This window comes from Gymnodraco acuticeps, unplaced genomic scaffold (genome assembly GCF_902827175.1).
Source record: "Gymnodraco acuticeps unplaced genomic scaffold, fGymAcu1.1, whole genome shotgun sequence".
Lineage (NCBI taxonomy): Eukaryota > Metazoa > Chordata > Actinopteri > Perciformes > Bathydraconidae > Gymnodraco > Gymnodraco acuticeps.
Window position 1 is genome coordinate 127501 of NW_022989854.1, and position 25000 is coordinate 152500.

General features: G+C 42.5%; 1 protein-coding gene across 3 annotated transcripts in view; it reads right to left on the bottom strand.

Annotated features, from left to right (window-relative positions):
* The window catches only part of myo7aa (myosin VIIAa), a 137110-nt gene that overhangs the window by 28574 nt on the left and 83536 nt on the right, over positions 1–25000 (bottom strand). For 2 of the 3 annotated variants that reach the window (XR_004571470.1, XM_034239710.1), the window contains exons 18-27: positions 11281–11418; positions 10740–10898; positions 9304–9396; positions 4251–4345; positions 4001–4085; positions 3605–3823; positions 2938–3045; positions 2512–2721; positions 1638–1844; positions 1080–1256 (exon numbers count right to left, since the gene is read on the bottom strand). Coding sequence is in view for 2 of the 3 variants with exons in the window: in XM_034239710.1 (XP_034095601.1) it covers positions 1080–1256; positions 1638–1844; positions 2512–2721; positions 2938–3045; positions 3605–3823; positions 4001–4085; positions 4251–4345; positions 9304–9396; positions 10740–10898; positions 11281–11418 (1491 nt within the window). In the remaining variant the exon portion in view is untranslated. The remainder of the gene's footprint in view (positions 1–1079; positions 1257–1637; positions 1845–2511; positions 2722–2937; positions 3046–3604; positions 3824–4000; positions 4086–4250; positions 4346–9303; positions 9397–10739; positions 10899–11280; positions 11419–25000) is intronic. The other variant, XM_034239718.1, reaches the window with a different exon arrangement.

Sequence of the window (25000 nt, forward strand, 5' to 3'; positions counted from 1 at the left end):
AGTTTTGGGGTTTTTATTTTTTATTAAACTGAATCTTCACTAAAAAAAATACAAAATAAAATAAAATAAACATTAAGGTGCAGCATTTCGATGAACTGAAATAATCTGTATTTGAACTGTACTAGTACCTAAGCAGCCAGTTTGACATTATGACTTGCTTGTCATTGTATTTTCATGTTGTTTAAAGAAAGATGAACTTGTCCACATTGCTTGCCGAAAGGGCAGATCTGCTGGCACTAACAATGTCTCCTGCTGTGGAGAACACCCTCTCTAGGGACAGAGGTAGCCGATACAGCCAGGTAGCGCTTTGCTAACATGGCAACATAAGGATATTTGGCGTTTGTAATAGCTTTGGCTCGGTCTGATCTTTCTGCGAGTGGTGGAGGCTTAAATGCTAGTGGGAGTTGGGTTTGCACTTCAGTCTTTTTTCTTTTGGTACCGGTGATATTCACGTTCGGGTGATGCCTTTTCAAGAGTGTGCAAGTTTGATGTATTGCCAGCCGCGTAACCAATTTTAGTTGAACAATGCCGACAAACAGCTTTGGTTCGGTCCACCTGTCTTTGTCCTTCATCCTTGTTCGTAACTGCGAAACCAAAATGTTCCCAAACCGGAGACTTCAATGATGCTGGAGGATTTTCAGCTCAACTTTATCTGCGTTCGCTATTAATTTTCGACAGTTCCTCAAATTACTGACTACATCGGTACACACCTATACCGAACCGAAGGGCCCGTACCGAATAATTTCGGTACGTGTACCGTTACACCCCTACAATCTATGCCTGTGAGCGTGCTGCGGGAGCCGAGATGATGTGTGTGCGTAGTTGAAACCTTTTCATATTTAAGTTTGTAGCAAGTAGAGGGCTGTGTGTGTGTGTGTGTGTGTGTGTGTGTGTGTGTGTGTGTGTGTGTGTGTGTGTGTGTGTGTGTGTGTGTGTGTGTGTGTGTGTGTGTGTGTGTGTGTGTGTGTGTGTGTGTGTGTGTGTGTGTGTGGTGCATGCACGTTAGTTTTAAAGACCCCATAGAGCTCAGTTTATAACTCGAACCCTGCTTATAAACCCCTCCCACCTCCCTGCCTCACCTCCCCCTCCCCCTGCAGCGCCTGCAGCTCTCTCTTGTACGTCTTCTTTCCCAGCGTCTCGTAGATCTTGGTCATGACCGGGATCTTCTCACTTCCATCGCTGATGGCTGTGTGGTACTTTGGCTCCGGCAGATCTCCCATGAACCTCAGCACCGTGATCCACACCGCCAGAGCCGCCTGGCCGCGACATGGAACAAATATATATACATTATTTTAGTATTTCCCTTTTATGTAACTGTATACTTCTACTCTAGTACATCCAAATATTGTCCTTTAAACTGCACTTCTTTTGTCTCATTTGACAGCTTTAGTAACTTTCCAGATGTATTACAATGTTTCACAATCTTACTGTACAGTGAGAAATGTAAAGTAATGGGTTCATTTATGTGTCGAAATAGTTCCCCTACTAAAAGCTAAATAACTATTTAAAATCTTCTTATATCAGCTATAAAAATGCATCTTTACAAAGCTAAACCAATTACTCCTTTAAATGTTGTTTCGGTTTGGTTCTTGTATGTATAGTAGTATCAAACTGCAGGCGGGTCAAAGGTCACCTACCAGCTGGTCTCCCTCGTCGTCGTGGAACAGCAGAGGCTGTTTGAGCGGCCGTCGAACGTATGTGTGTGTGGTGGTGCCTTGGAAGTAGGTGGCGGCAAACTTGGCGAACTTGTACTCCGATAAATCCTCCTCTTCATCGTCCTCGGGCAGAGGAAGAGCCTCGTCCAGGTCCTCCTCCTGCAGCTCCTGATGCGTCCGCTCCAGGTCCTGCAGAGACACATCCAGACTGAGTCTTTGGTGCTTAAAATTATTTCAAATAAGACTCTTCCTCGTGATGAAGCATTCATCTGACAAGCTCAAGATAATTATAAATACAGGGCACCTAATAATTCAATGGTTAGACTCTCCAAAACGATTACTGGACATACATTTTCCCACTTCCAGATACAGGACATTTCTTGTCCTTCCTCCTCATCAGACAACATGCATACATAACCCCTCTGTGTCTCAAAGTATCATCAAGTATACAAATGCATACATAACCTCACCATACCAAGAAACAATACAGAACATTCTAATAAAATAGAACAAATTCAAACTAAATATTAAGGCAAAAGACATTTAAAATCCTTTAAACACAGTTTAAAGACTGAAAGTGAAACATGTTGGCTTGGAAACTAGGAAAAGAGCAAAATAGGAAATGCATGCTAGTCATTTGAATAAATGTTTTTATTAGATTTTGAAGACATTAGATACAAAGAAAACAATAAGGTTAATCCTTAGCAGATCAATAATAACAAAGAGTAACAATAATTGTATTAATTTCAATAAATGTCATTGTCAGCAAAATTACAATGCAATTTATAGAATCTAAGATCTAAGGGAGAACAGTTGTTTTCATTTTGCAGAGGGAGAGCAAAGTGTGTCTGTTCACCTCAAAGCCGGCGGGGGCTTGTCCCTCCTGTCCGGGGAAAGAGGCGGTGGTCCCCAGGAAGCCGAACATTTTGTCCACCATGTCGGAGTCGTTGACAGGCTCCAGACGGGCCTTCTCCATCTGCTCCACCATCTCCTTCTTCCTGCGAGCCTCCTCCTTCTCCTTCTTCTCCCGCTCTGCGTCCTCTGTGGCCAGCTGGGCCAAGCGCTCCTGGTGAAGTCATAAGACCGATGATAGAAGATAAGACATACATTCAAATAGCCATGTCTGATCCCATTGTTTGGTAACCTGGTTTCTAAGACCTGTAGAATCTTCTACAGAGAAACATATCCTGCACTACCAAACAAAAGGCATTACAGCTTGTTCTCAGACGATAAATAAACAGAAGTTTTGTTTAAACGAGAGCGATCTGGGTTGAACTCCCACCTGGTGTTTGCGCTCAGCTTCGGCCTTCGCTCTCTTCGCAGACATCTGGTTCCTCAGTTTGGTCTCTTCCGCCAGACGCATCTTCTCTGCCTCCAGGCGCCTGTGGTACTGAAGGGCGAAGGGACAAAACACTGTTTGAAAGAACGACTAGTCAACCACCAACACAAGCTGCTTGTTCTGTTGACATCTCAGTCCAACATTGGAATGAAACTGAAGCGAATCCAGCCAAGAGTGTTGGGGGGGCAGGGTCAAATGGAGTGATGATGAGAACAATAGCTTCAGGGAAATAATGAAGTAATCACTTGAACACAAAAACAAAAGAAAACCCCTGATTAGAGAAACATATAAGTAAACGGTAGGAAATGAGTTAACAAATACCTTGAAGAATTGCACAAATTAGTAATAAAGGACTGATTTATAATCTCACTAAAGATTCACATAACTCTTAGCTACTGTCAGATTATAAACAACAAGATCAAATGTTCAGGATTCAGTCATGGGCATGTTCTCAAACTGACTGTGAGTTGGTTCATCCAGCAGACTGCTAGCTTCTGTGTGGAGCAGGCAGGTATTTCAAAAATACTGCACCACTTTAAAATGGTTCATTAGTGCAGTACTTGGGTAAATGTACTTATTTCCAATCCTATGTGCATGTGTGTGTGCTCACCTCTCCCTTCAGCCTCCTGTAGAGCCGGCGTGCGATCATGCCTCTGGTGTGGGCCTGGATGGTGATGACGGCCCACAGCCGGTGCCTGAACGCACGGCGCACCAAAAAGCCACGACAGCGCCCCTGGAACCCTGTGATTCGCTGGCGGGCCACGTGATACGACGCACACAACTTCCTGGAACGAACCAGAGCCTGGAGGCGGGAGAAGCCTGCTCGCATCTGCAGAGACAGAGACAAGAGAAGAAGAAAGATTGATTTCCCTTTATTTGATGCATCACAATCATCATGATGTAATGACAAGCAGGATGTTGACCTGAATGCTCAACTCTACTTCTGTTTACACTTTTGTAATATGTGATTGGTTGTGTGTGTGTATAATAACAGAGAGGCTCTCACAGCTCCATAGTTCTTCCTGCACTGATACCCTCTCCATGTCTTCTGGATCAACACAGCTGACTTCCTCATCTTCAGGAAGTTAGATCTGATGAAAGGAAGTTACAGATCGGAAATGACTTTTGTTTGAATCTTGAGATGTCAACAGTTTATCACCAACTATGAATCAAAAGCTGATCAGTGGTTTTGGAGAGTGACACATCTGGATGGGTCAATTTCCAGTTTCATGGAAGGACTGGTTCTGAAGACCTACCTGTCCTTGAATCCTCGAACCACCTTCTGGATGAGTATGACCTTGTCTGTGATGGCTTTGTCTCTCTCGATCTCCAGCAGCATGTCGTGGTGATCCTACACAAAGAGAGAGAGCTAATAAAGAGAAACAACAACTAAACGCAGCCTCTGCTGCTCTGGGTCCTTAAGTTGAGGTTGTCACAAACACAACATGTTTTGAGTTGTTTCTGGATGTACTTATTGTACAGGGATGATCATCCATTATCAACAATTATTTATTTGTTTAATTCAGCACCATGGGGGTTTACCCTCTGGAAACCATTAAAGTATTGAAGATACACGCTGTCACACGTTTGTATGGACTCATTATTTTAAACACACAAAACTGTTAACAGTATTTTTGATTTGTCACCAATACTCAAATATTCAAAATGTAATTTAATGTGCAACTTTGTGCAAATGTTTAGAGAATAACAAATACATTATAATTTGTGTTAAATACTGGGTGTAACTCAAAACTCAATGTAGGCTATAAAGCAGGGGTGGGCAAACGTTTTGGTTCGGGGGCCACTATTTGACAGACGGGCCGGGCCAGTAGCAGATGGTGGGAAAGTGGCGGCTGATATTGTATTCTTTGAAAACTGCAACGGTTTCTTGGCAAATAAGACATACAGCCTTATATCGCACTTCGGTGAAAAAATATTTAGCTGTCCACTCCTCATTAACATCGTCGACTTTTCTTTGGTCCACTCATTGTTACAGATGCAGGTTCAAAGGTGAATTAGGTTCAAAGGTGAATTATTGCGTCATCGTTTACGTGCCTTCTTATGACCCACACAGCGTTTTACGTCGCTGATTTTCTCCGCAACACCGCTCACAACAACATCAATAGAGGACTGCGTCGGGTAGTTTTTAATCATACGAAGCCAGATTAAATTAAAGAACTACTTCTCCAACCTTGTACCTTTCTCCAGAGTGCCGTGGTGCATTGTTTATTAATGTGGTTCAGCGGCATTACCGCCCGCTGCAGTGCTGCTCGTCCACCGGAGTTTAGTCTACTGTTAACTCACGGCAGCGGCCGCTGTAAAGTCTTCACTGTCCGACTGTCACACAAGCAGCTGATAAATATCCCCCATCCCCATAAGTGAATGTGTTTCAGTCTGAATGGAGGCTGTTTGGCATCACAACTGATACGAGGAGTGAAGCAGGTAGGACCCATACGCAGATAATACTGATAATACCTTTATGTCAAGGGCTCTTATCGAACATATCACATGGAAACATAAAACACTCCACGGTGAACTCGGTCACAAACAAAAGACGAACCAACACTGAACACAGGAAGAGACAAGACTAAATACAGGGAGGGGTAATCACAAGACGAGAAACAGCCGGGCAGGGGAGGAGAAACATAAGGGCCACAGGTGAACACAATCAGACAACTAGACACACCAGGGAAACTAACGACAGGAGGAAAAACACAGGGAAAGGGCCCAGACAATAAACCAGGAGGAAAACATGACAGGGAGAACAGCAAAACACCCAAACCTAGACATAAAAACGTGACATTACATGAATATCGTGACAACAACGCTGTTATGAAAGTTTCTCTGGCATTCTACAGGTGATGTTAGCTAATCAGACTATCTTGACTACTTGTTATCATATTGTGGCATAAGCCGTTTTCTACACGCATATTTTACCGGCGTAGTTTTCGTCATGATTTTACTTGTAATGGCCACATGTAGCCCATGTATTGATTCCATCCGATAGCTGCAATAATACAAAACAAAAGGAAAACGTCTGCCTCTTCACAATGGTCAATAACAGAGAACGGATGGTCATTAAAGTAAGGTAAAATAAACAGAATCACACTAAGCATGGTTAGTGTTGCCTGACTTTATATAAGTGTTTTTTTACAATTGTGTGGTCGCGTTCTTACGGAGCCCCCTAGGGGACATGGAGAAGAACATTTTTTTTATTTGAACAAAAAAAAAAATAACCCTTTGCGAGATCTCGCAATACTTTTGCGAGATCTCGCAAAACCCCGTTGCAGTTTGTAGACGGTCCCTAAGCACTCCTCTCCCTCCTCCAGCTGCAGATTGTGACCAATTCTTGAAGTTTAGCTCGGATGACGGCGCGTATCGAACTGTTCGGATAAAAACGACTCTGTAGCTTGTTGTGTACCTTGCTATGATTGTAAAGTCATGTTGTTTGTATTTTTACAACGTTATGTTCATGAGTTATTGATCCGCGAAATTCTAATCTGATCCGAACACCGACACTCAACCCACTGCACCACACGCCTCCCTTCTCTTGAGATGTCTTTACTTATGTGAAACCCTTTACATATATGTGTATATGTGTATATATATATGTGTGAAACCCGTGCCTATCGCCAAGCACTGATGTTATATCTTTATATTTAAGGCCAAGCGCAAAGTAAAATTGATGAACCGCTCCATTGCTGTGGTTTCTGTGTTGCCAGCCGAACTACGAGATCTCGCAAAGGGGTTTTGCGAGATCTCGCAAAAGTATTGCGATATCTCGCAAAAAAAATAATTCCGTACGTTCTAGTCACTTTGCTTAGCGCTACTGCTTGTTACAACTTGTATTCGCTGTACTCGCCATGAACTGTTATTGCTCAGGTTAATCTCGACCCCCTCCAATGTAAGCGTGACGTATTTGGTTCTTAGATCTTGCCGGGTTGCCGAGTGGGGACAGACTCCAGCAAAGGTCAATTGTGTCTAGAGTGCGCCATCTAGTGGGATCAACTGAAATGCCGGGTATTGCAGGAAAAAGGCAAAATGTATGCAGTCTTTACTATAATTTGGACAATTTTGTACCAATATTCGGCAGGCCGGATTAAAAAGCCCAACGGGCCGTATATGACCCGCGGGCCTTAGTTTGCCCATGCCTGCTATAAAGGGATGTATCAGATTATACTTGATACCCCCAATGATGTTTTACCCCCAATATCAAGGCGCATTCCTTTACATAAATGTCATCATAGCCCTTCTAATAGCTGCCAACATTTCAGTCTGGACAGAGTCTGTGAATATGTGATGGAAATGAATTGTGATTCTGAAGTAAGGACATGCTGAACATGCTTTAATGTGACAGCTTTCCAGTTTGCTAACAGGACGCCTAAAAGAACATAAACTGCTTCTATCTCTTCGTCCTGTGATCTGTCCATCCGTCCTGTAAGAGGAAGTGTGGGCACTGCCCTGCCTTCACCCCCCTGCACTTTCTACTTCCTGTTCTGCTTCCTGTCCAGCCAAGCAGTAAGACCTGGTAGAGATAGCCAGAAATCTAATGGGTTTGTGTGAAAATACACATGACTTATCAACTCAAACTGGGGCTGTAATATCTCCAATAACTTGTTTGCCTAGGTTCACCCTGTTCAACAATGTTCCTTTTTATTGTATAAATTACACAAGTGTAATTATAACTTTTATAAAAACTGTAAATATCTGAAACTCTCTCGCATTGTTTTCTCCAGGGGAAGCTGTGCTGCAAATGTGAATGCAGGAGACACACTGTGAAAACAAACTGCTGAGCCTAAACCATCATCAGCTGATGTTTTTATTTAACCTCTGGGGGAAAAGTGACAGTGTGTTGTGTGTTCACGGCAACCAGCAAACAGTAATGCCCTGGCAATGACTTTAAGCCTCAGGACTACATCTGTCCTGACTGGGTGTGAACCCAACACACCCAATTTAGAAACACACAGTTATTTTCTCAACCTCTTCTGTCTTGCATTAACTAAGGAGTATTGTTACTGAACTACACACCCACATTAACACTCACACAGACACCCCCCCACCCACACACACACACACATACCATGTATACATCACTTCAGGGGACATTACATTGACTTACATGCATTTCCCGGAGACTTATCCTAACCTTAACCATAACCAACACATGCCTAACCCTTACCCTAATCCTAAACCTAACCAAGTCTTCACCCTAAAATTAATGATTCCCCTTATGGGGATCTCCAATTTGTCCCCATAAGGGAGGTGAGTCCCCACACGTGACTATGTAAACAGATTTAGGTCCCCACAAGTATAGTAATGCTAGGCCACACACACAGACACCCACCAACCCACCCACCCACCCACACACACACACCCACACCCACACACACACACACACACACAGGAACAAACACACACACACAGAAACAGTGCTTCCGTCAGCAGGCATGTGAAGTGGGAACTCTGACAGCAGAGCCTCACTTTATTCCCAGCAGAGGAGCAGCCTGTGTGGCTGCTCCTCTGCTGGGAATAAAGTGAGGCTCTGCTACAGATCACTTGGTTTCACACTATGGATGCAGACTGAGGGTACAGAGGGAACAGGATAACCAAACAGGGGGAGTTTCAGATGGAAAGACGTCTATGGTCTACCAAAACTCACAACAGATATCCAAGGATTCATGCTGCATCATGTCACTCTGCTGGTGTAAAGTAGTGAGGAATATTCTCTTGGTACACATCAAGCCCCCATTACACCCTGAGCGTGGTTTAAATGCCACAGCCAGCATGAGTATTGTTGCTGACCTTGTTGAATCCTCTTCTTATTTGCTACTTTCATTGGATAAATCATTTTATCCTAAAAGGTTATTAATGCTATTTTCAACTTTATTGGAAAGTTGATAGCAATTCAGGTAACAGGAGTGAGAGAATATGACAAGTGTAAGAAGAGACCCCACTGGAGTTAAATTACCAGTATGACGTTCATCTTAATTTGAACTCAGAAATCCAACATCTATAAGCTGATCTTCATCTCATGAAGAACAGATGGATGGACGGATGAAGGTTGACGAACATATACAACTGTGTTGATGACCATACTTGCATATTTTCATTTTTAGTTTAAGGTCAGTTTGGATTTTCTTGTACCTTCCACTAAAATATGATGCAATCTGTATTTTCATGTGACGTCTAAAAAGCAGAATTGTTGTCCAACACCTGATTAAAAAGATTAATAGACGATATTTATAAAAGATAATCAAACAGGTGTTGTTCATCATATGACTGTGATGAGTAGAGCCACTGCAGCAGTACCTTGAGGAAGATCTTGGTCTTTCCCATCTGCCAGTCATCATCTCTGCCCAGCACAGCCTCCGCGATCCTCTGACACGTCCCCCGCAGGTCCTCCTGAGGGCCCACACAGAGGACAGGTTGGACACGCTGAACACACCCCTGCTCAGCTCCAAGCTGTGTGAGGCTGAGAGCTGAAGGCCAGCATGCTAACAATTACTCACTAAAGCACAATATTAATCAAGCACTGTTAACCTCAAATAATAATACAAAAAGGAATACATATGTATCCCCCATTTAAAGGCAAATCAGAGGACCCAAAACCTTATAATAATCAGAGGGCAAATGTATCTCTATAAGAGTAATAATAATGATAATAAAAAAAACTTTTGACTTATTAACTGAATTCGATTTTGTATGCACACACACACACCACACACACACACACACACACACACACCACACACACACACACACACACACACACCACACACACACACACACACACACACACACACACACACACACACACACACACACACACACACACACACACACACACACACCCACACACACACACACACACACACCACACACACACACACACACACACACCACAGCAGAGGGAGGAAACATGTCGGGGTCCAAGGAAAACAGAGTGCTGTTGGGATTGTAGGAAAAAAGCATGTTGACCCAACGCAGTGTCACACATGGGGTGTAATCTGATGTGTTCCAGACTTTCCAAAACACTGTATTAGGAGATACACACAAACACTCTCTCACACACACACACACACACACACACACACAAACATACACAGACACACACAAAAACACACAACACACCATCTCTCTCTCTCTCCTTTTTCTGGCTGATTTGGCCTCAGTTTTTCAAACCGATTGAATAATTCTGGATTCTAATTGGTACGTCTGTGTTGACCTGAATGTAAGACGACGCTGCTTACAGAAGGTTTCAGTCCTTTGGAGCTCTTCATCTGTGACAGCATTCAGTTTTGGCAGCTTTAGATATGATAAGTTCGGTTTCTGCAGTCAAACTTTCAATGTGTTTTCTCATCCGCATTCAAATATGTATCTAATATGTCGTGCTGAAAACAACTCAAAATTCAACAGTTTCTGGAGGAGTTGGTGTTGGTTCACAGTCACAACTGTGAAAAGCCATCCAGTGACCATCGACTGCTGAGGCTGATGTGAATTTGGAGGTTTCTTCACCCCTTTTTGCTCACATAGAATGGAAGTGAACAGGTGTTAGTGCTCCCTCCATTCAAAAAGAACATCTGATGATGTGAACGCATCCTGTCTGGTCCTCTAAAATGAGATGACCCCACTTTTAGAATGGTTTGTGGAGTGAAAGTACCTTGAACAATTAAATGACAAGCCTTCAGCAAATTAATTAACACACACACACACACACACACACACACACCCCTGTAGTAGTCTACCTGTTTGTAGGCTGGTTTGACTCCGGGCATGAGCACCCGGTAACGGTCGACAAACTCCACGAAGGTGTAGCGTATAGGATATCCTGCACGGCGGATACGAATGGTCTCCATCATACCAGAGTACCTCAGCTGACGCACACACAGCTCCCTGTCAAACAACTACACACACACACACACACCCACACACACACCCACACACACACACACACACACACACAGACACACACACACACACACACACACACACACACAGACATAATAGAGTTTAACATGTTTTAAATCTGAATTCTGTCACTGTTAGTTGGTTGTGTGACTTGAATTGATTACTCAAATAACTGACTTCTTCATAACAGCTGGATTCTGACTCTGTAGTGGAGTTATCACTGTACATTAAGTTCTTATTATTCCTAATGTCTTAACATTCTCTACCACATAACAATCAAACAATGATTTAAATTATAATACAGCAAACTAAAACCCTTAAAAGCCAATCTGTTCCGTCATATTCTCTTGCATGTTATTTCCATCCACAGATACTCACCATGGGCTTCTTGTACTCGTTGGGTTTGATGCAGCGAACGAAGAATGGCTGACAGACGCTCAGAGTCCTCATCAGCAGCTCCAGAGATCTCTTAAACTGACTGCTGAGAGTGGGAGAACGCTTCCTGGTCTCTGCCCCCTACACACACACACACACACACACACACACACACACACACACACACACACACACACACACACACACACACACACACACACACACACACACACACACACACACACACACCACACACACACACACACACACACACACACACACACACACACACACACACACACCACACACACACACACACACACACACACACACACACACACACACACACACACACACACACACACACACACACACACACACACACACACACACACACACACACACACACACACACACACACACACACACACACACACACACACACAGTCAGTCAGTCAGAACAATGAGGACTCCTCTCTCTTCCTGAGCGCTGACATTACCCTCTTTCCTCTCTCTGTCTCTAAATATAAGGTCCTTGTCTGGCTGACGTTGCAGTTTCAGAGTGAAATAAAAAAAGTGGATCAAGAGCAGCAGCTGTCAATTATAAGTTGGGATCAGGGGGTCACAGGTTCAAACCCCACTGCAGTCAGCATGTTGTTGTGTCCCTGAGACACTTTCCCCCAAATTGCTCCTGTGGGGATTGCCCACAGTATTGAGTATGGAAGTCGCTTTGGATAAAAGCTTCTAACAAGTGACATGTAGTAATGAAATGAGTCACTTTATTAATGCCACGGAAAATTCACCATTTTAAAGCAAAAATGAAAAAAACATTTACTGGTTCACTGATTTATGTTTTTAGTTACACACATGAATATAAACAAATATTTTAGAGCTCAAAGCATTAAAATATTGTGCAATGAAATACTCCCTGAATGTGTTTTACAATTTTAAACATGATTTTTGGTATATTTCGGCTCCAAGAATGTGTGTGTTGCATTTTACTGCTGTAATGTTGTGAGGTTGTGATCATTTTAGCTAATTTCTTTAAAAACAGTCTTGTTTTCAGCTTTGTGACAATGCATTACCATCTGATCCAAGACGCTTTTTAAAGTTAATTGAGCTTCAGAGAGAGGATACAAAATGTTTTAACACATAAAGGAACACTTCATCACAAACATTCGAAACAAACAGATCTGGTGATTCATGGTTTTCTGAATCTCTCAGATCAAAGACAATGCAGTGATGTAAAAAGCACAATATGTTCCTCTGTTGTGAGTTACTATTATAAAATTGCATAACATTTAAAATACTCAGGTAAAGTGCAAACACTCGAATGGGATGGTGGTATTTAGTTCCACCACAGAAACCTATTCTTAAATACTGCTGATTTAAATATCATAACCCCAGTGCCCAGAACAGACCTTAGGATTCACTCCATTTATTAAAAAAACAAATCAACATTTTCATCAGTCTGCTGATAATAATAATAATAATAGATTTAATTTGTTAGCGCTTTTACAGGTGCTCAAAGACGCTTTACAGATATAATGAAGGGAAAAGAAAGGAACAACAAATACATATATAGTTCAAGTTAAAGTCAAATAATACAAAAACAATCACACATTAAAAGCCAGATTGAAGAGGAGAGTTTTTGTGAGTTTTTTTGAAGGTGGTGAGGTCAGTGCAGTCTCTGATGGGTTGGGGGAGTGAGTTCCAGAGGGAGGGGGCAGCGACGGAGAAGGCTCTGTCCCCCCAGGTCCGGTGATTGGTGCTGGTGGGGATGGATAGGAGGTTGGCTTCTGATGAGCGGAGGCAGTGGGAAGGGGCGTGGTGGTGCAGCAGGTCTGTGAGGTAGGGGGGGGCCTGATTGTTGAGGGCTTTGTGAGTAATGAGGAGGACTTTGAAGTTGATTCTTTGACGGACGGGGAGCCAGTGGAGGTTCTGGAGGACGGGAGTGATGTGGTCTCGGGAGCGTGTGTGGGTGAGGAGGCGGGCAGCAGAGTTCTGGATATGTTGGAGTTTATTGAGGAGGTTGGATGGTATGCCGTAGAGGATGCTATTGCAGTAGTCGAGTCGTGAAGTGATGAATGCATGAATCAGGGTTTCAGCAGCAGAGGAGGAGAGTGATGGGCGGAGACGGGCAATGTTTTTGAGGTGGAAAAAGGCGGTCCTGGTGATGTGATTGATGTGATGGTTGAATTTGAGCTGACTGTCGAAGATGACTTCGATCTCTCAGGCAAAAAGCACTTTCTTTCAAGATAAGATCCAATCTTCCTATTCCAATCCCAAAAAACTATTTTCCATCTTCTCCACCCTCTTGGACCCTCCAAAAGCCCCTCCCCCCTCCTCACTTCTGTCAAGCGACTTTGTTAACCACTTTGAAAAAAAGGTTGATGATATTCGCTCTTCTTTTTCTGACTCACCTTTACTCACCGCTGGGTCATCAGACCCTCCTTCCACCAACACACTAACCTCCTTTTCCCCTCTCTCTCCAAGTGAGGTTCTCACCCTCATTACCTCTGCCCGCCCTACCACCTGTCCTCTGGACCCTATCCCTTCAAACCTCCTTCAGACTATCGCTCCTGATATTCTACCGTTTCTCACCCATTTCATCAACACTTCTCTAACTTCTGGTCACTTTCCAAACAGTTTCAAGGAGGCAAGAGTAAACCCTCTCCTAAAGAAACCCACTCTCAACCCGTCTGATGTTATAAACTACAGGCCTGTCTCTCTCCTCCCGTTCCTGTCTAAAACACTTGAACGCGCTGTCTTTAAACAACTCTCCTGTTATCTCCATCAGAACAACCTTCTGGATCCGCACCAGTCTGGTTTCAAGGCAGGTCACTCCACAGAAACTGCCCTCCTTGCTGTCACTGAGGAACTGCACACTGCTAAAGCAGCCTCCCTCTCCTCTGTCATCATCCTTTTGGACCTGTCTGCTGCATTCGACACGGTGAATCATCAGATCCTCCTTCGCACTCTCCAAGAACTTGGAGTTTCAGGCTCTGCACTTTCCCTCCTCACCTCATACCTCAAAGACCGCACCTACAGGGTTACTTGGAGAGGGTCCGAGTCCGACCCTTGTCAATTAACTACAGGGGTCCCTCAGGGCTCTGTTCTTGGTCCCCTCCTCTTCTCCTTGTACACAAACTCGCTCGGATCAGTCATTAGCCCGCATGGTTTTTCATACCACTGCTACGCTGACGATACCCAACTAATTCTGTCCTTTCCCCGCTCAGAGACCCAGGTCGTCGCACGCATCTCTGCTTGTCTAGCTGACATCTCTCAGTGGATGTCTGCTCATCACCTCAAGCTCAACCTTGACAAGACTGAACTGCTCTTCCTCCCGGGAAAAGATTATCCCACTCTTGACCTAACAATCAACATCGGCACCTCTATTGTTTCCCCGACTCAGACTGCAAGGAATCTGGGTGTGACCCTAGATAACAACCTGTCCTTCACTGCAAACATCGCTGCTACAACCCGCTGCTGCAGATACACGCTTTACAACATCAGGAGGATACGTCCCCAGCTGACCCAGAAAGCGACGCAGGTTCTGGTCCAGGCTCTCGTCATCTCACGCCTAGACTACTGCAACTCCCTCCTGGCTGGTCTACCTGCATGTGCCATCCGACCTCTGCAGCTCATCCAGAATGCAGCGGCTCGTCTGGTCTTCAACCTTCCTAAATTCTCCCACACCACTCCGCTCCTCCGCTCCCTTCACTGGCTTCCGATAACTGCTAGAATCCACTTCAAGACAATGGTACTTGCGTACCATGCTGCGAATGGATCTGGCCCTTCCTACATCCAGGACATGGTTAAACCGTACACCCCAGCGCGTGCACTACGCTCTGCATCAGCCAAACGGCTCGCTGCACCCTCGCTGCGAGGGGGACCCAAGTTCCCATCAGCAAAAACACGTGGGTTTGCTATCCTGGCTCCAAAATGGTGGAATGAGCTCCCCATTGACATCAGGACAGCAGATAGCTTACACACCTTCCGGCGCAGACTGAAAACTCATCTCTTTCGACTCCACTTCGAGCGATAGAACTATTAAAAAGCACTTATAATAAAGGACTGGCTTATCTAAAGCCAGTTGAGTAGCACTTGAAATGTTTTTACTCTATGAGGCCTGATGTACTTATATGATTCTGTTTTCTTCAAGTTTGTATTTTGTTGGTCGAACGCACTTATTGTAAGTCGCTTTGGATAAAAGCGTCAGCTAAATGCAATGTAATGCAATGTAATGACTCTTGTGGGGTTACCTGTAGAATACTTACTGCCCTCTTAGTAGTAATATTCATCCCGCTTCAATCACATTAGTATGCATACAAAGTGACAGGTGGGCCCGCCCCCAATTATGCTAATGAGCTAAGTCCCGCCTCCCTTTGTTCGTGGTGTTTTCACATGTAGGTGTGAAATGCCCCCCTGTAGTAGCGCCTTTGTTGTCTAATCTTTTGATGTGAGGGTTGAGGTGTTATATCATGCAGGTGTGATATTGCACCGGCATGTTATAAGCCATTGATGTTAATCTATGTGTTGATTAAGGCAGTCTCTTTGAAGTTGTGCATGAGACTGTCTCGCACCCCGTGCCCCTCGCACCCCTGCCTCTCGCCCCTTCCTGTCACACCCCCCATGTGAGGGGTGATGTGTTATAGCGTGTAGGTGCGATATGTCACTGTGTAGTACAGCCTTTGTTGCCTAATCTAATTAGCCTTTGATGTCTGTCCTTTGATGTGAGGGTTGAGGTGTTATAACATGCCGGTGTGATATCGCACCGGCATGTTATAAGCCTTGGATGTTAATCCATGTGTTGATTAAGACAGTCTCTTTGAAGTTGTGTGTGAGACTGTCTCGTACCCCGTCCCCTCACACCCCTGCCTCTCTCCCCTTTCTCTCCACCTTCCCGTCACACCCCCCTTCCTTTGGCTATGAGGCCAGAAGATAGTGGGGGTGGAGTTAGTTTTAAAAAGAAATCCGTGCAGACTAAATAAAAAGCCAGTAATTTCCACTCATCAAGTCACCTTTCAAAAAAGAAAGATGGCCAAGAGACGCATCGATATGTGTCAAGCCCTTGGGTATATTTGCAGTTTCCCCGCTTGAAAGGGATGGTACAGTCCATAGGAGGTTTTAACTGGGTTTCACTCGTACAATGACCAGTGCTTGAATTGGAATGAAAAAGGTGCCAGTACTCTAAAATCAGCAACTTTTTCAAGTCAATTTTATATATACAGCCCACAAACAAGAATTTGGCTACTATAATGCTGGTGGGTTTGTCTCTTTACTACTGTATATTTTAGAAAGGTTCACTGTACTTAACATTTTTTATGATAGGCAGCGGATATGGCTAAAGCTCAGTAAGGTCAATATTAACTGAAAATATAGCAATCAAAGTCTAGATCTTCTGCTGAAGACACATGAAGCAGAGACCTTTCAGGTGAGAGCCCCTCTGGTGGTGTTCAACATTAATGACAAGGAAACAAAGCTCTGGTCAGAAGCATTTTTTATAAAAAGCTTTAACAAAATTAAGTATTTCTGTACAGTTTGAATGCAATCTAACTTTCCAACTCAGAAAACGAAAAACGAAAAAGTGCCAAAAGTCTTCTCACATGGCTGAGCTGCTTTGCAATATACTTCACCACTGAAGAATACAAATATGTATAAAGTAAACTATGATGCAATCTAACTTTCCAACTCAGAAAAATGATAAAGAGCATGAACAAAGAACATGTAAAAACAAATGCAAAATTTGCACAATCTAAAATGAGAAACTGTAACTGCAAGTAACAAAGTCTGAGCCATGGTAAAGAGTTACATTGAACACCAAGCTGATCAGATAACTCCCTGGTTGTTCTGAAGTCCTTCTATCTCCAGGATCTGTACAAATCGGCACATTATGCCAAAAGTCTTCTCACTGGGTGAGCTGCTTTGCAATATACTTCACATTGTTAGAAAAGGCTCCAGAAGGCCTTGGGGACATCAGTATCAGGGGCTGGAGCTGGACAGGCTCTTTCATCAGCACTTCTCCTTCCCTTTGCCAGCCAGGACCTCACATACTGTTCCGGATTGAACTGTCCTAGTGATGGTCCATTACATTTAATGAAAACCAGGCTGGACAGTCGGCTGACAGAGAGAGCATTCCTTTTTGCAGTAAGGATATCGTTCATGCAGCTGAATGCCCGCTCACACTCACTAGTGGAGACAGCGATGGTTCGGACTGCTTTCAGTAGAGGCTCCATGACAGCAGGTGTACGGGATGCCCTGGTTTCCTTGTATTCGCGAAAGCCCTGAACAGTCTCTCTTCTGTCCACTTTCAGCACTTCGCACAAACGTAGCACCTCTACGTCCCCATACTGTACGTCTAACTCCTCTTCAGGCCAACTTCCAGGATGGATAACTTTCATGTCCTGGATTAGCTGATTGTCCCGGGCCTCCCGGCCATGTAATGGGATTTCTCTTGTGCTGACATGAGAGGAGGTTGTGGAAGTCATTCTGTGTCTCAGATTCTCTACCATACTGCGGAAAAACTGACCTGCATGAATCTGTACAAGCCTGCCATTCTCACGCAGGGCAACACCCTTGAAGGACTTCTCAGCTAGAGCTGTATGAACTGTAGTCATGTGTGGGCCAGGCATGGTGACCATGGATTCAAAAACTCGTATTTCTCGAGTTAAGAGCCTATCTGCTGTAGGCAGTGTCATCTCTCTTTTTTGGAGTTGCCGAGAGAGGTCGCTGAGCTCTGTGAGCGCATCTTACATCAGTCCCAGATTGCTGACAAACGTTGCAGATGTGAGCACATCATCCAGGCCCTTGTACTTTGCTCTGTCTCTGGAATCCCTGCTCGTGTCGTTTGCAGCATTTGTGAAGTGATCATGAAGCACTCGGTAGTTTTCCCAGACTGCTCTGACGCTCCTTTCACTTGAAGCCACCCAGCGGATGGACAAAACACGCCCTATCACCAGGAGACGCTGTCCGACTGCTTGCGCACACTGCGCTAACTGCCTCTGATTTTTGGGGGAGGCATGGAACAAGGAATAGAGTTTGTCAAAAAAGATCTGGAAATGATTGAGCCCTGAGACCTCCTTGACCACATCCCCAACTGCCAGCTCTAGACGATGATTGGAGCAGTGCCACACAAACAGGCTTGGGAATTTACTACACAACTGGGTAGCAACGCCTGTTCTCTTCCCTAGCATGACTGAAGCCCCATCACATGCAAAAGAAACGAAACACTGACCTAAAAAGTCCTCGTTAAAATCTCTTCCAAGACACTCCATTAACGCCTTTGTGATGTCATCAGCCGTTGTTCCATCCAACTCGATCAGCTCCCAAAAAAACGTTTCGGGCTCAGCATCAGCTAATGCTGAGCGTAGACACACAACAAGCACCGTTTTACCACTAATAGTGGTAGATTCATCGACCAAAACACAGAGTTTTCTTTGGTTTTCTGTAATGTCTTTTGCCATTTTTTTCTTCAGCTCATGAGCTATGTGGTCGATGATTTCGCCACAGGTTTTATTGGAGTGCAAAACCCTGCCCACGTTCAGCCCATTCAGTTTCTGTACATTCAAATCAATTGGCATGTCTGTGAATGGCCGGCTATGTTTGCCAATTTTATATGCCGTTCGAAAAACTCTGATAGTGGTGTCTAATTCAGATTTATGCATAGACTGCACTTGATGTTGAATAGTTTCACATGAAGCAGATGTAAGGATGTCAGCAGCTTTTACATGGGCTTGTGATTCTTTATGTTCTTTGATTTTTTTTCTCTCAGGCTAGCTTGTTGTTTGCCCTTGTCAACACCGAAATGAGACACTGCACACTCACCCCATTCAGTTGACAGTTTCAGTCCTTGTCCAGTGTGTATTCCCAAAGATTTGACATCTCTGCATATCCGACATCCTAGCTTCTTATCTTTAAGAAGGAGCCATGCATTGGTCTTGCAAAAATATTGCACCTGGTCCGTTGTCCAGCAGTCAGGTGCATCGCTTTGCCCGGTGTTGGTGGTGGCAGTTGAGCCAGCAGCAGCTAACGTTAGAGGCTCTGGAGGAGGCGGCGGAGCTAGTGCTAATGCTAATGCACTAGAACTTGGAGCAGGAGGATCAACCAAAGAAAGCTCCCCATCAGACACAATTTCCAACACAGGCACAGCATTATCTGTATTTGAAGTTTCTTCCGGCGACAACCGCTGTCTTTTTGCACTTTTATTAATCCACGCTAACATTTTAGAAATGCTAATTTGTGACGTGACTTGCTTTCCTTCTCTCGGGGGTGTGCCTGCTCTGTTCTATCACTCTACATAGCCACCCACTGGGTGGGAGTTGCACTGCATAAACACAACACACGTGCATCTAGGTATGTAAATTGTAAAGCATTAAAACATGGTTTTACTAACAGTTTTCAGTATGTTGTTACTTCGGCATTATTATTATTATTATTATTTTTGAAACGTGTATTACTATTAAATCACGGTCAAATAGGTTAATTTTGACATAGTCGTTTCCACCACAGTATTTACATGGAGAAGATAAGCCCCGCCCCCTCTCCAGCACGTTCTGTTTGAATGACAGGAGTAAACAGCTGACAGCCGCTGTGAAACTCCAGCGGTTAGAGCGATGAGAATGTCCGTTCGGCACCTCATGACGCATCTACTGAGTACCGGGCGGCTGTATATATATATATGGATGTATAATAAGAACGGCGGGAGAGTGTTGAGTACTGGCACGGTGCATGAGTACCGGAGTACCGCCAGCATGCCGGTACTGAGCAAGAAGTGCCGGTACTCCATGGGTCAGAACCAGAAGTGCCGGTACTGCGTACCGGTGAGTACCGGCCCAATTCCAGCACTGACAATGACCACAAATTTGTTTCTTTTGAGTTCTTCTTTACTTTCGTTTTTGTCGTTGCAGTACAGCTTATGTAGTGACACTGAACTAGAACGCACGTTCTAACGTGCGCCACGAACGGCAAGTTGTATGACTCTTCACTAACCACACAGTTCGTCTCTCACCGGCCGCTTCTCCAGCTTTTTATGGCTGCACCAGTGCTGCTTCTTTGACGTTTCTTCTGCTGGTTCGTTGCTGCTGCTGGGCGCACGCTTTTTAGTTTGTCCCTCTCCAGCTTTGATTACTGCCCTTCTTTCAGGTGCGTTGCTTTTTTGCTTTTAACGACGCTGATTAGCAATTAGGGAATGATTTCAGACAGCTGCCACTCTGTCAATCAGCCCGACTTTTTAACCCCTTGATCTCCTGTGAGGATTTTCCAAGTTGACTTCACAATATGGGTTTAATCAGCGAGACGCCTGTGACAATTTACCGCCATCCGTCGGGAGAGCCAGTCAAGAAACGGATGCAGTATCTGTGCCGGGTCCAGACCCTCCGTCTGAGGCTCTCCATGAAAAATGGAGTCTGGATGTGGGAGACTGTCTCCCCCCGTCCCCCTCACACCCCTTCTTCTCCCCCGCTTTCTCTACCCCCTCCTGTAACCCCCTGATTTTGCTGTTATCCTATGCCAGAAAGATAGGGGGGGTGGAGTTAGTTTTAAAAAGAAATACTCTCAAACTAAATAAAAAGCCATTAATGTTCACTCACTAAGTTACCTAAAACTTTTATTGTCCTCTCTAAATTAGATTAGTTTTTTAATATGATTTGTGTTAATTAAAGATGTTCTTTTTTTTAAGTTGTATGGCTTGTGAACTAATGTATAATTACTTTATTAACTATAAGGAAGTCTCTTTTATGAAGAGGGGTAATGATAATTTAAAAGACTCTAATGACCCCCTGATCTTGTATTTTTAATGTTTAATTACTTCACACAACTTTAAAAGCCTCTATGAAGTTATTGTTAACTAAGGATGTTCTTTTTGAAATTGTATGACTTGTGAACTGGATGTTCTCTTAAGTTGTATGGCTTGTGAACTAATGTTTTAATGACTTTTATTAACTACAAGGAAGTCTCTTTGAAGAGGGTATTAATAGTTTAAAGATCTTAATGCCCCCTTGATCATGTCTTTTTTATTGTTTAATTACGTTATTAACTATAAGGAAGATTATCTCACAAAGGAACTGTAAGATACACGTTTATGTATGCAAAAAGTTAAAACTAGAAAAAATGAAATACTTTGTCTAAATAGATGTTATTTAAGAATGTGACTCTAAAAGGCAAGTTTGTGATTTTATCACTTTTTTACTGACACTAGGCAGATTTAGCTTTTTTTATCTCGTTGTCTTTCTCTTACTTTTTGGATAGAGTTTTATGTATGACAACTTTACAACTGGTAGAAAGTTAAGTACTTTTTCTGAACAGATTTTCTTTAAGATTGTCTGTGACTCTTAAAGGCACTTTGGGATTTTAAGACAATCCAGTTTTCTGGAAATAACTTAAATGTTTTTTGTTTTTTCTCCTACAAAGATACTTATAGTTACACTTTATTGGATGAAAAACGTTATAACGTGGTAAAATATACATTGATTTGTAATGAATTGAGTTTCTTAAAGAATCAAGCTCTAAATGGAAAGTTTGTGATTTTAACACTGTTTCGATGAAACAATGCAGTTTTGATAACTTGACTTGACTATCATTACTTTTTTAAATATATGTTTTTTAGATGACTTTACTGATTTTTGTTTTTTCTGCAACCAAGATACTTTTAGATACAGTTTGTTGTCTGAAAACTTTACAACTGGTAGAATGTCAATCACTTTGTAACATTTATTTTCTTAAAGACTGTGACTCTAAAAGGCAAGTTTGTGATTTTAACACTTATTTACTGACACTAGGCAGATTTTGGCTTTTTTCGCTTGCCAAGATACTTTTAGACAAACTTTGAGGTATGCAAAACCTTAAAACTAGAAAATGAAGTACATTGTCTGAATAGATTTTCTTCAAAGGCACTTTGATTTTAACGCTATTTCAGTGGAGATACTTTTAGATACACTTTGATGTATGCAACACTTAACAACTGATAGAATATTAAGTACTTTGTAAGGAATTTGGTTTCTTTAAATGGCCTAGGCAGATTTTGGCTTTTTTCTCTTGCCAAGATACTTTTAGACACACTTTGAGGTATGCAAAACCTTAAAACTAGAAAATGAAGTACATTGTCTGATTAGATTTTTTCTTAAAGACTGTTTCTCTAAAAGGTAAGTTTGTGATTTTAACACTTTTTTACTGACACTCTGCAGATTTGTGTTTAATTCTCTCACAAAGGAACTGTAAGATACACTTTTTATGTATGCAAAACCTTAAACATTTTTGAAAATAAAATACTTTGTCTGAATAGATTTTCTTTAAAGGCACTTTTGATTTGAACGCTATTTCAGTGGAACAATCCAGTTTTATTAACATCAATGCTTTTTTCTCTTTTCTTGTGTTACTAAGATACTTTTAGACACACTTTGGTGTATGCAACACTTAACAACTGGTAGAATATGAAGTACTTTGTAAGGAATTCGGTTTCTTTTAATGGTCGTTTTTTAAACACTTCAGTTCAGTTAAACAGTGTGGGTTTTTTCTGATAACCTTACATATTTTAGTTATTTTCTGCTACCAAGATACTTTTAGATACACTTTGATGTATGCAACACTTAACAAAGGGTATAATATGAAGTACTTTGTAAGGAATGGGGTTTTCTTTAATGGGTGCAAAACTTTAGAACTGGGTAAAATATTCATTAATTTGTAATGAATTGAGTTTCTTTTTTTTTGTTGATTTTCAACATACTATTTGTACACAATGACTTTTCCATATTATTTTTTTCTGACAAACTATACTTTTGACTTTTTCCGTAAAATCATGACAAACTATTACTTATTCTTACATTTGACCTCTTGCTGATTGGTTGGAAATGATAGATGAAAAATCTACAAAGCTTAAATAACTTTTTTTAAAACTCTCAATTCTACAGATGACTCCCCCCATTCAACGCAATAACTCCCACCCTCCACTCAGCAAATCATCTAAAACGAAGGACCCCTCTTGCTCCTTGGGCCAAGACGTCTCTGTTTATGGACACAGTGAAATCTGTGTTGGTTGATATTGTGGAGTGTGATGCATCGATACAGAGAAGAAATCTGCAACGGATGCCGAGTCAGTCACCCCGGCCAGAGGCAACACGATTGTCTGAATGACATGCCCGATTTTTTTCTTCAGAAACAATTACAACGCGTTAATGAAAAGACTCTGGCTCACCGACTTCATTACTGAGATCGACCAGACTCTTATTGATAAAGACATTTTCACGGATGATTGGAGGATCCAAGGCGCTTCGGAGGCTTTTCTTCACAATCTCAAAAACTGCAGACGCCTCAAGGAGAGACTTGAAAAGATCCATGCCGAGTTGGATGGAGAAGAAGAAGCCTAATAACCAGCAGTTGACTGAAGCCAGGGACTTGTTCGATACATTGACTTTTTCTTTAATTAAAATAAAAATGGGAAACTACTATGCAAAACGCTCTGTATATATTGATCAGAATGTAGTCAATACCCTTTTAATAAGTGTGGTGATGAGGACGATTGAAAACAGAACGAGTAGTGACCCCTGTGTAAAAAGAATGGCTGAAGTTTGTAAACTGGAAGACATTTTGGATATCGTTTGTTCTGGCAGTACTATTCCGGGTCATTGGGAAACGATTGTAAACTAAACATTTAAAGTGGTCCTGGAATCTTCATTTTCCGAAACACTCTGTAACATTATCTCAGAAATGAAACAAACATCAAAAGTGTATCATGTGCTCTCAGTGTATGCTCTGTTTGTAGATGTAATGCATCTCTGTGCAGAAAGCAGCATACACATGAATATTCTGACTGAAGTGAAAAAACTCCATCACGATATCTCCAGTCATATGGGGAATTCTAAGCTGGAGACGGTCCTGGGGATGTTACAATCAGTATAACTATTGATTTTGTGTGTGAAAAAAAAAAAATGTAAATAGGACATTTTAAAAAAATAAAAAAAGTGGTTTTTACATTTAAGAACTGTTGTCTTCATTATACACTGAACACAAATATAAATGCAACCCTTTTGTTTTTGCTCCCATTTTTCATGAGATGAACTCAAAGATCTAAAACATTTTCTATATACACAAAATAACCATTTCTCTCAAATATTGTTCACAAATCTGAAAAAATCTGTGATAGTGAGCACTTCTCCTTTGCCGAGATAATCCATCCCACCTCACAGGTGTGGCATATCAAGATGCTGATTAGACAGCATGATTATTGCACAGGTGTGCCTTAGGCTGGCCACAATAAAAGGCCACTCTGAAACGTGCAGTTTTGCTTTATTGGGGGCGTCTGGGGGGGTCCGAAAACCAGTCAGTATCTGGTGTGACCACCATTTGCCTCACGCAGTGCAACACATCTCCTTCGCATAGAGTTGATCAGGTTGTTGATTGTGGCCTGTGGAATGTAAAGTATAAGTGTCTGCAGTTAAAGATTTATCTGAACAAGACACTTATACTTTACATAAACCTGCCTGCCAGGACAGGGGATGTGTTGTTCGTTTTGTAAATACTGTTACACACACACATAGCATGTTGATCAAATTGATTCATTATGTAATTAAAACATTTGGCTAATGTTAACGCTTTGTTAATTTAAACAAAAGATATGTTGTGTCTGTTCATTTTGTAATTACTCACCACTCATACGCTACTACAACACTTTCAATGTTTCAGACTGCAATTTGTATACAATACATTAACTAATTTAGCCACAAAATAG